The sequence below is a fragment of the Malus domestica genome, chromosome 13 (assembly GCF_042453785.1).
Source record: "Malus domestica chromosome 13, GDT2T_hap1".
NCBI lineage: Eukaryota > Viridiplantae > Streptophyta > Magnoliopsida > Rosales > Rosaceae > Malus > Malus domestica.
The window spans coordinates 21,039,686-21,050,178 of record NC_091673.1 but is presented as its reverse complement, the minus strand read 5'-3'; the positions used below and the strand labels follow the sequence as shown (position 1 = coordinate 21,050,178).

The 10,493-nt window shown below is 37.2% G+C and overlaps 2 protein-coding genes across 3 annotated transcripts; one reads left to right on the top strand and one right to left on the bottom strand.

Annotated features, from left to right (window-relative positions):
- Nucleotides 1-361: 361 nt before the first annotated feature.
- LOC103426027 (uncharacterized) lies at nucleotides 362-3,326 on the top strand. 2 transcript variants are annotated; one of them, XM_008364116.4, is made up of 8 exons: nucleotides 362-740; nucleotides 1,268-1,668; nucleotides 1,765-1,837; nucleotides 1,934-2,014; nucleotides 2,181-2,244; nucleotides 2,659-2,746; nucleotides 2,854-2,938; nucleotides 3,043-3,326. In XM_008364116.4, exons 1-8 carry the CDS (start codon nucleotides 621-623, stop codon nucleotides 3,079-3,081), a joined length of 951 nt encoding a protein of 316 aa, XP_008362338.3. In that variant the 5' UTR covers nucleotides 362-620; the 3' UTR covers nucleotides 3,082-3,326. The 2 variants fall into 2 exon arrangements, with proteins under 2 accessions (XP_008362338.3, XP_028946947.2); XM_029091114.2 differs by having other exon boundaries at nucleotides 437-740; nucleotides 1,273-1,668.
- Nucleotides 3,327-3,408: 82 nt separating this feature from the next.
- Nucleotides 3,409-10,493, bottom strand: LOC103426028 (pre-mRNA-processing factor 19-like). The gene is made up of 18 exons (XM_008364117.4): nucleotides 10,360-10,493; nucleotides 10,148-10,233; nucleotides 9,834-9,905; nucleotides 9,543-9,605; nucleotides 8,838-8,924; nucleotides 8,497-8,638; nucleotides 8,293-8,411; nucleotides 7,979-8,095; nucleotides 7,459-7,554; nucleotides 7,315-7,374; nucleotides 6,754-6,828; nucleotides 6,187-6,291; nucleotides 5,663-5,782; nucleotides 5,505-5,582; nucleotides 5,330-5,423; nucleotides 4,490-4,541; nucleotides 3,836-3,906; nucleotides 3,409-3,743 (listed from the first exon to the last, which is right to left on the bottom strand). Exons 1-18 carry the CDS (start codon nucleotides 10,370-10,372, stop codon nucleotides 3,628-3,630), a joined length of 1,566 nt encoding a protein of 521 aa, XP_008362339.3. The 5' UTR covers nucleotides 10,373-10,493; the 3' UTR covers nucleotides 3,409-3,627.

Below are 10,493 nucleotides of genomic sequence, written 5' to 3'. Positions count from 1 at the left end.
TTACAATTACCTCTAATAGAGGAGAATGTAATCAAAATGCTAGATTGTAGGAAATTTGTTACAATATAATGTGCATATAGCACTAAAATTATGACAAAAAAAGTTTAATCAAATCACTAAAAAGCATGGATGTTTGATCTAGAAAATTCAAAACTGAGGCGCCTATATCAAAAGATCCCTAAAAAAAATAGAATAATTATGAAATTCATGTTTTAGTAGGCTTATGAAATCAAGAAATTCTATGCACAATGAGCAATAGATCTTGTAAAACCTGCCTTCCCTAGGAACAAAATTACCATAGCCAAACCACCAAACAATGAATATGCAATTGACAAAAAAAAGTCCAATGAATATTCCAAACATAGCAGGAGAGTCACAGGGAGGAAATATCGACCAACAGGCATATAATCCAAGTCACATTGCCCCACCTCTGGACGTAACCTTTTCCTTCTCCTCGTTGATTGCTGTCCTTGACTCCGACGTCACGCGTCCATCTTCTTCCTTCCTCCCATCACAAAATAATAAAAATCAAAACCCAAAAAAATTAAACATATGAGAGAACAAAAGGCCTGAGATTCATACGCCTTGCAGCTCTCCTTCGTCACGGCAACAATCACACAATGTTCACATTGAAAGACAAAGTTACAGAGAAGCTCTCACATCTCTTTGCCGATGCGCCCACCTCACCCTCCTCCTCTTCTCTTCCTTCCCCTCTCGACGACAACAATCATCGTCCTGAGGTAATTTCCTGGTCCAAGTTTTTATCTTTTTCGTTTTTGTTTATCTGTTTCGTTGGATTGAATGATTGGGCTTTATGGGTTTTGCTTGCAATGTCGGTGTGGTCCTTGTTGTTCAAGAATTTTGAGATCTGGGTTTCTTAGATAACGTAATTTTGGAGTTGGGTTTTTTGTGTAATTTGGTTTTGCTTGGATTTTGTCTAGTTGAAGGACTTGTGATCTCATACGATTGTACGAGTGACCAGATGCTAATTATATTGATACAATTCATATTTTACTGCCAAAACATGCAGTTAATGTGATGGTAATCTTCCTGGAAACTTGGGAAACCGAGTTTTATGACCTTTTTTTTTATCTTTATTTTTACCCTGAAATTATATAATTACGGTTTCTAAGGGCAAAAGTTTAGCTCCATTTGTAAATTTGTGCCCTTGCTGAGTTCGAAAAGTTTAGCTCCATTACGGTTTAGTTCAGTTGATTTATTTTCGTTATGTATCATGATTTTTCACATTAGGTCTTTCAATGTGTAGGCCAGGCCATATTCTAAAGGAGGTAAATCTTTGTCTTCATACTTTTCGTTACCATGGGTAGTCTTTGGTGTATCCCGATCAAACAAGCATCAATCAATAATTGTTAGTAATGGAGACTTTGAATCCCAAGATGAATCCGTGCATAGATGTGTAGAGTGTCGTTCCCCACCAGGTGAGAACAATGAAAAGGAAAACAATCCTGAAAACGATGATGACTGTGCTTCTGGAGGGAGCACCAGTGGTTCTGAGGTATTTGAAGAAGCAGCGGACCAGCACAGTCTACAGAAGCAACTACCGCTTCTTATGGATGACTCTGTCTTTATCTCCTCAGACCTGCATGAATTCTTGCTGTCATCTCTTCCTAATATAGTGAAGGGGTGCCAATGGGTTTTGCTGTATAGGTAAGCTTCTTGAGGAGTTTTCCCTGCATTAGAAGTACTCTGCTATTGTTGCATTTGGATTTCAATTCAGCATTAATTCTTTTGAATGAAGGGCAGTACTTCGAAACATGGTATATCACTCCGCACACTTATCCGCCAAAGCGCCGAGCTTTCTGGTCCTTGCCTGCTGGTATGTTAATGAATCTGCCAATGAGATTTGAAAATTGATAAATTGAATCATTCGTAGTAATGTGAGGATAATGTGGACCGTCTGTACACTTTCTAGATTGTTGGAGATAGGCAAGGTGCTGTATTTGGTGGACTTCTAGAGGGCCCCTTGAAACCTACGGCAAAGAGAAAGTATCAAGTAAACATGCTTTCACCTTAATGAACATATGTTACTTTTTGCTTTTTAATTGATGAATACGAATAATCAGAAGTTCTTCCCTTGACTCTGGTTATTTATGTCTGAACCTTCTCTCTCTTTATCAGTCTAATATAAGCACCTTCTTATGCCTGCCTTTTGGTTATAGGGAACAAACCAAACATTTGTTTTCACGACCATATATGGAGAACCAAGGCTATTTAGACCGACTGGTAAGAATTTTCTCTTATTTATTTGCAGATGCATGTTTCCTTTTGGAGGATCTGGCAGTCGAATAATTGGTGATACGTAATTTGGGTATAGAGAAAAGATAACTGGTGGTGGGGATGCCAAGAACACTAAACACTTGGGTAGGTTGTAGAGCTTAAGATAGAGATGCTAAATGATACCTAATACCTTGCTGCATTAACATGTCAATTCGTCCTTCATAAGGACAGGCTCTTTGACATCTTCTCTCACAACATATAAAAATGGTACCTTTAAATTTGAATGGTGGACGAACAATATGTAACAAAATATTTAGCCTTTTTGATGCATGAAAAGCCATAGCTGGACTTTTCCGAATTTTGTTTACCTTTTGTCCAGTAAGAGAGAAAATGTCTATGCTGATCCCGTTGTATATATAGGAGCCAACCGGTATTATTACATGTGTTTGAATGACATGCTTGCTCTTGGGGGAGGTGGTAACTATGCTCTAAGCCTAGATGGAGATTTGTAAGTTACTCTTCCAATGCTATGCTTTGAATTCACTCCCCCACCAGTCCAATGGGAAAATGCTTGCAGATTCTTATGTCGTAATTGTAAACTTTTGTTTGGTAAAGGTTAAGCGGAACAAGCGGACCAAGTGAGACATTTGGGAACTCATGCTTGGCTCATAATGCAGAATTTGAGTTGAAGAATGTTGAGGTAATCTATCTGAGCAACCTCCTCGTCTTTAAGATCGACTGTGAACTTGCGTGTACTGCTCACGCTTGACTGCATACTTACGTATATTCCGTTCATATATGCAGCTTTGGGGTTTTACACATGCGTCGCAGTACCTTACATAATACAAGTCAAGGGCGACATTATGCATTTGTATCTTTGTTATAGTTTGCACCACCATTCAACACTAGAGGAGCTTTGATCAACGTCGCTTGAAAAGCTGTTAGATTTGAAGCTCTAGTTTATCTTGTGGGGTTATTTTCCTTTAGTTATGTAGTTGGAACACCACCAGCCACCACGAGTGTTACCAGAATTGATCTTGTGACTATTTTACTTGTGGCAATGTGAAAGCAATGGTCCGTTTAGGTAACACCATTACAACTTCAGTCGTCAGTAATTGAAATAGGACTTCAGTCGTCAGTAATTGAATGTACCAACACAATATGCCAACATTATCAAAAATCTCTTCAGCATTCATCTATTTTCGATCTCGGTTCTTTTTTCCTTTTCTCCCCTATTTTCCGCGAATGTTCACCCCTCAGAGCTGATACTGCACACGAAAAACAAATACAACACTACACAAGTATTCCGAAAGGTACAAACTTGCTACAAATCCCTACTCAATGGCCAACAAGATGCATTCAAATAAATGTCGTCGTATTATCACTGCTTCACGACTCCATTGCACTATCGTCGCCAGGCAGGCCAAAAATGCGAAGGTTTCGGTCCATTGATCCTACTGCAATATAATTTGCATCTCGTCCAAACTTCACGCTTGTTGTTTTACCTAAAACCAAACAAGAAAATAATGAGCATCCCAAGTTAAGGCCACAAGGTCTCCAACCAAATTTACAGGCATGTGAAGAGATTTAATCTAACCTGTGCCAGACATATCAGGGAAAGTCTTTATAGTGTTCCATTCACTTTTGACGCTACCAGTTTGGATGATTCTGCAAATGCACAAGGTCGGTAATCAGTGCTCAAAAGTTTATGGAAAGCATTACAGGCGGAAATGAATATTTTGTCAAAAGTTTTTGTAGGGCTGACAAAATATTTGATGTCATTTCTCACACATTCATTCATAAACCAAATGTGGATACTTTGGGACAACTTCAGCAGTTTACTGTTATGGTGGATTTCAGTTTTGCTCAGACCACCACACCACGGTCTAGTATATCTAAGCAAATGATTTCATTTCATTATCTTCTTAAATCGAGAAATACGTGAGAGGGCCACCTTGAGTGTTCCATAATTGTCCTTGGAATATTACATTGTATGGTATTTATCCATACTGCAACTTATTGACCAAAAAAATCCATACTGCAACTATGGATATGCCATGATTGTCTTTAGACGATCGCAACTTATATACAGCCTCCACAAATTTGTTCAGCTTCTTGACATTATTAACATAAAATGAAAATGCATACTTGTACACCAGATTTGAAAAATGAAAATACAGCATTTTGCTAATATAATTTTTTTTTTCTTTTGGGTGTCCAATCAAACAAGGTTTAAAATTTAAATACTGACCTTATATCAGAGCCTGCAGCAGCAAGGTAATTTCCACTGTAGTCAAATTCAACTGCAAGGATCACAAAAAGAGCTTTTCATTATACTCCATTCTACTTTGAAAAACTTCTGCGATATTAAAATTCATTGAAGTAGGAAACCTTTGCCAATTTATTATTACTAATAAGAGATAGAGATTACATAACAATTAAGAGTAACAACAACAGCAACAAAGCCTTTTCCCACTAAGTGGGGTCGGCTAACAATTAAGAGTAAGCTGGAAAAAATAAAATAAAGGGAGTTTTAACCAAATGCCCGTGGTACTGTTCATTTTAACAAAAAACCATATTTTTACACTAAAAAGTCAAACCTGATACTATTCACTTTACCCTTTATTTTGTCCTTATCGTTAAACCTCAAAGTTTTCAAGCCCTTTTCATTAGTTTTCCTTAAAATAAAAGGAAAATTAATGAAAAGGGCTTGAAAACTTTGAGTTTTAATGATAAGGACAAAATAAAGGGTAAAGTGAATAGTACCAGGATTGACTTTTTAGTGTAAAAATGTGGTTTTTCGTTAAAGTGAACAGTACCGGGTGCTTTTCGTTAAAGTTCCCTAAAATAAAAGGTAAACCGGATGGAAATATGACTCGAAAACATCTCTCATCTACCAAGAATTAGAAATACACATAAGATGTGAACCAAGAATCCGCCATCTAAACTAAGAACACGCAAGAAGTTAAGTAATATTTTCAGTCATTTAACTGACTTTGCAAAGTACTGGTAGCGTCACTGAAATGCTTGTCAGTTTTTTTTTTTTTTTCCCCTAGAAAGAAACAATGAAAATGCTTGGAGGTATACGTACCACAGTTTGTTGGTTCAGCACCGTATGGAGTAAACTTCTTGAAGTTCCTCAATTTGCGTAGATCCCACAACTTAATGCCATCACTAGCTGCGGTCTGTTAAATTCAAATGTAAAATAAGAACACGGTATTATTTAATTCTCTATCCGCTTCATGTTTTTCTTAGTAGAAACCTACCGCAAGAAAGTAACCATTCTCAGAGAAGGAGATTGCAGTTATTGCGCCAACATGTCCCTCAAATGTTGCAACATTTGACTGTCAATCAGCAGAAGTAATGAATGTAAGATCAGGAAAACTGAAAATAAGAGGATGGAAGGAAAATAAACCCCACATACCTGACCCTTTACATCCCAAATTTTCACAAGAGCCTCTGAGGTGCCTGTTCCAAGAATGAGACCATCAGGATGAAATGCCACAGATGTATAGCCGCCTTCCGAAGCAGAAGCGTCCTCAACCTTAAGAGCCAAAGAAACTTCCATTATACCAATATCATCATGTCACGTATAGGTAAATATAAGTTAAAATAGCTATTTTAAACCCCCGCAACTCTCTCCAAAAGAATAAAAAAAATCATTTTTAAATGCCACAACCCACAACCCCCCCTCCCTCCTTCCTCCAAAACCAAAGTTGGCAGTATCTTTTAAATGAAGAAGATTTCTACACCTCACTTTCCATTATTGTAGATAACTCAAAAAAATATACAAGCACAAATGCACCTATACAGGTGCATCTATTTAAACAGTTTACAGGAGTTTCAAGTTTATGCATTTGTAATGTACTGCCTCATACAAGAAGATGACTTTAAAAATAATATTAGTTGATAATAGAGAGAGACAGAAAGAGAGACAGAGAGAGAGACCTGTGTTAGACATAACCCAGATGCAATATCGTAAAAGCACCATGTACTATCAAGAGAAGCAGTCACAAAGTAGTCACCCGTGGCATGTACAGTGACAGCTTGCACCTGAAAATTATGATACACGCTACATAAATTCATATAGATAGCAGATAACTAGTATAATGAAGAAAATAATGCATAATAAATCTCAGTTGTTAAGCAGTACCCCACAAACAAATTTCAAAATAAAGTGAAATCTCCAAATAGAAGTTTGTTTTATTATGGACATTGTTAAATATAGTTGGTTACCATACATTCTATAACATCAACTGCAGAGTCCCCAATCCTGAATACAAGGAAACATCACAGAAGTGGACGCAAATAGTAGAATTTGTGATTGAAGTACAGTAAGTATAGTCACATTGCTAAAACAGATTAAGTCCAATAGATAAGTGTGTCTACAGGATAAATAAAAAGGACGATTCACTGTGGTCCTTTTTTGGATTTGCTGCACATTACATATTTTGTCCACCGAAAAGGGCTTTAATATAGAATAAATATTGGTGAACTTAGGTCCGAACCATTTACCTCCGCAGTATGGTCCTTCAAAATGTGCCTACAGTTATAGTTCCCATCATCAGTGCCTTGCCATATGCGAACTGTCTGCAACATTAAAGAGAAATGATGAGATAACATCAAAAGATAGAGTACACTATGTTCCATATCTGATAAGTTACACCCTTACAACCTATTCAATAACATCTAAATTGCATGCATGTAAAGTTCCCTAGTTGACTCCAATTTATCCTATCTTTTTTCCTGAACTCCTTCCCTTTGTGTTTGGGTCAGGGGAGGCTGATCACCACCCCAGTTACGACACGTAAAGCACTACAAGTAAATTTAGAATGTCAATTTAAATCTGTGTTGGTCCACATAGGTATACATAAGAAGTCCCAAGGATAAACTTGCAATTGTGAGGTAGGCAGAGTTGAGCAGGAAGGTAAAAATTGACACCGAATGACATGCAAAGCTATTGATAAGTCCAGTAAATAGAAAAGATAAAATGGTAATGAAAAAATAAATAGATCAAGAGAGGTATTAAAGATATCCATGACAAAGAAACAAGAAAACAAATTTATTGCGGCTGACCTTGTCTGCTGACCCACTTATGAACAGATCATCCTGACCTACAAATTTCACGCTTGTAACCTACCAAAGAAAAACATGCATAAACTTCCATATCTCATGGAAAGAAATCAAGTAATTGTTTGCTACAGAATTAATAGGTGAAACCTTCTTCGAATGACCACTAAGAGTAGATATGATTTGCGCTGATGTTTGATCAAAGATTACAGCATTTGTATCAACCCCTCCAGTTGCAATGAGGTTCTGCAAGAAGAAAGACAAAATTTATATTTGATCAGCAAAATGGAAACATAACTGAGTTGAATGACATAAAGTATACAGAACAGACACACAAGGATTTATGACTTTGTCCTTGAGTCCGTAATCCCGTATAAAGCATGAAGTGAAAATCAGAGTAAATAGCAGATCAAGGTAGGAAAAGCATGCAAAATACCTAGATTTGTTCATTCTAAATTCATTTCTTCATTTCAGCACATTTTGTTTAGGATCATCCCTAAACCTAAAGATTTATGGAAAGATTAAAGCACCACAAATGCACTTCAATTTGTTCGAAGGCGGTATTGAAGAGCAAAAGCATGCAGCAATCATTATGAACTTGAGTCTAATACCCATCGAAGTGATGCTCAATCAAAACCATATAATAATAAAGGTAAACACAATCTCATACCTTGTTAGATTGAATGTCAATTGATAAAATTCCTGGTTTGCTTGTTCTATGAAGAGGATGACTAGATATCTGAGTATACCTCTCCAACGCATCAACTGGAGCCAAAGTTGGGGATATCTGAGCACAAAAACCATATAAAGATAAAAGCCATAACTATCAAAACTTAACAAATAAACTCTGTGAGAACAGCTGAACTTCACAAGCAGCTTTTCTCAACAAAAGACTATATAAACTAAACATGGACAGTAAACTGTTAAAACTTTGGCACATGACATCAGACAAATCAGAGAAATGCAACAGAGCATAAACAGTACCTGCCGCATCTTCCGCTGCTGTGAAAGAGTTACATTACATTCGGTCATCTTCTCTAGGATACTGGCAGATATTCCAGGTCGTATATTGCTCGCACCAGGTCCTTGCTGGTCATCAGCAACTAAAATAAAAAATAGAGCTCAAATTAGTAAACAGAAATTTATGAAAATATGTTATATTATCTGAGAAGCATATAGAGTAAGAACCTGGTGTTCCATTGCTATGGACAGCAGCATTTGCCGTAACTGTTGATTGTGCGGGAATTTGTCTCTCAGCCTGGGCAAGTAATGACCTTGCTTCATCCCTTTCTTTTTTGAGTCTTGCAATAACACGGCAAGCGGCATCATGCTGCCAAAATACAGATTACCAAATTAGGTCATTCAACCAAGTCATTCCATTTCAATACACTAAAAATAAGAAAATGAGTAACAAAATGCAAAACACATGTAAGCTATATATGTAGTTTTGAAGGAAATGAATGAAACAAAAAAAGGAACTCGACTAAGAACAATATGCAGTTAGAAGAAAGATATCCTAGTTGCATTACCTGATACAAAGCATGACTCAACTCTTGCCTTGCTGTATGTAGTTGTTTCTCCATTGCAAAGTTGGCTAGCATCAAACTATCCCATTCCTACAGGTAAGCAAGGAAAAAAAATCACTTTGTTAACACTACATATAAAACATATTTCCAACAATTAAACAACTTTCTTCGAGATAAAACAAAAAAGTGAAACCACATACTAACAGTAAGCAAAGACAATCATAGTTAATAAAATAAAATGGTAGATCAATCCAAAGAAATTACGCGCTATCCAAAAAAATTTCTTAATTCTCAAAGGAAGATTCAACTAGAAATACAGCCTGAACTGCTACCATGAACAGAATGAACAACAGATAGGTTATGTAATGTGGTAGGAGTCCATTGACTGGGTGATGCTAATGGACTCATCAAGACTGGGTGATGATACTGGACTCATCGAGATCTGAAAACAAATGCTAGGATTGCTAACGGATGTCCCATTTAACGTCGGCTGCTCTTGGTTGGCTGGAGTCAGATCTCTCTATTGCACACATGTATAATAAAGATGGTTTTTCTTTGGACAATTCATAGACCATGAGATATTAATGGCACTCAAAGTTGCATACTGAATGAGACAATTGTAGTATTAGCATAAAACACTGGTTAAAACACAGAGTATACAACAACATTGAAAGCCAAAGTTAATAATAGTATAATCAGAAGACATACAAGCTGGAACATTCCAAGCATTCCAGGAATACTAGCAGCTTGTGCAGGTCTGGGCCTCACTATCTGCATAGGAACATATACAACAAATCAACATAAGAAGCTATAATAATTACAGAAGCCAACTAGCTTACTGATAAAGACTATAGGACATCCCATTTGGACCCATGATTCGAGGTAATTTTCCAGATACCGCGTGAACACATAAATACGCTTACATAAATATATAGACAGATATACCAAAAATTGTACCAAAAATGAAATAAAATAAGTAAATATATTGAAATTCAGTACCTTCCCCGTTTGAACTGGAATGATATCATCAGCGGTAAGTGGTTCACCGGTTACCGGGCATTTTCCATATTCCTAGTGGGATAATTCAACAAGTATAACTACTTGGTCATATGATTCAAATTGCACCTTATCCAACAAAACTAAGACATCATAAATATAACAGCAGCAATAAATGGCACAAACTAAATGCACTAAGAAATTTCCACATGCTATTAATCTCTTATTTTCCAGAATTTTCTCAGCAACCAAACAGTAAATATTGCTAAAACCCAAAGAAAACCCTAGAATGAACAGAGCGAGCGAAAGGAACGCACCGAGATATGTCGTTCGATTAAACGCTTCTCGAAGAGCAACCCGGACTTCTTGGAGACCACAGGCTCCTCCGGCACCTCGCCGGATACTGTACGGACAAAGAAGAAGAGATGGAAGAAAGGGGGACATCAGTTCAAACGACGCCGTAAGATAACGAATGCGCTAGAGAGAGAAATTTAGAGAGAGAGAGAGAGAGAGAGAGAGAGAGGCTTACGTGCGCAGTTCATTGTGGCAGAGAGCTAGGGTTTTCGTCGGAGCGTGGAGCTGCTACTGACTCGGCCAAGCGAAGAGGGAAGCGCTGTCTCACTGAGCAATACGAAAGAAACGAAATGAGGTCGATGGGTTAGA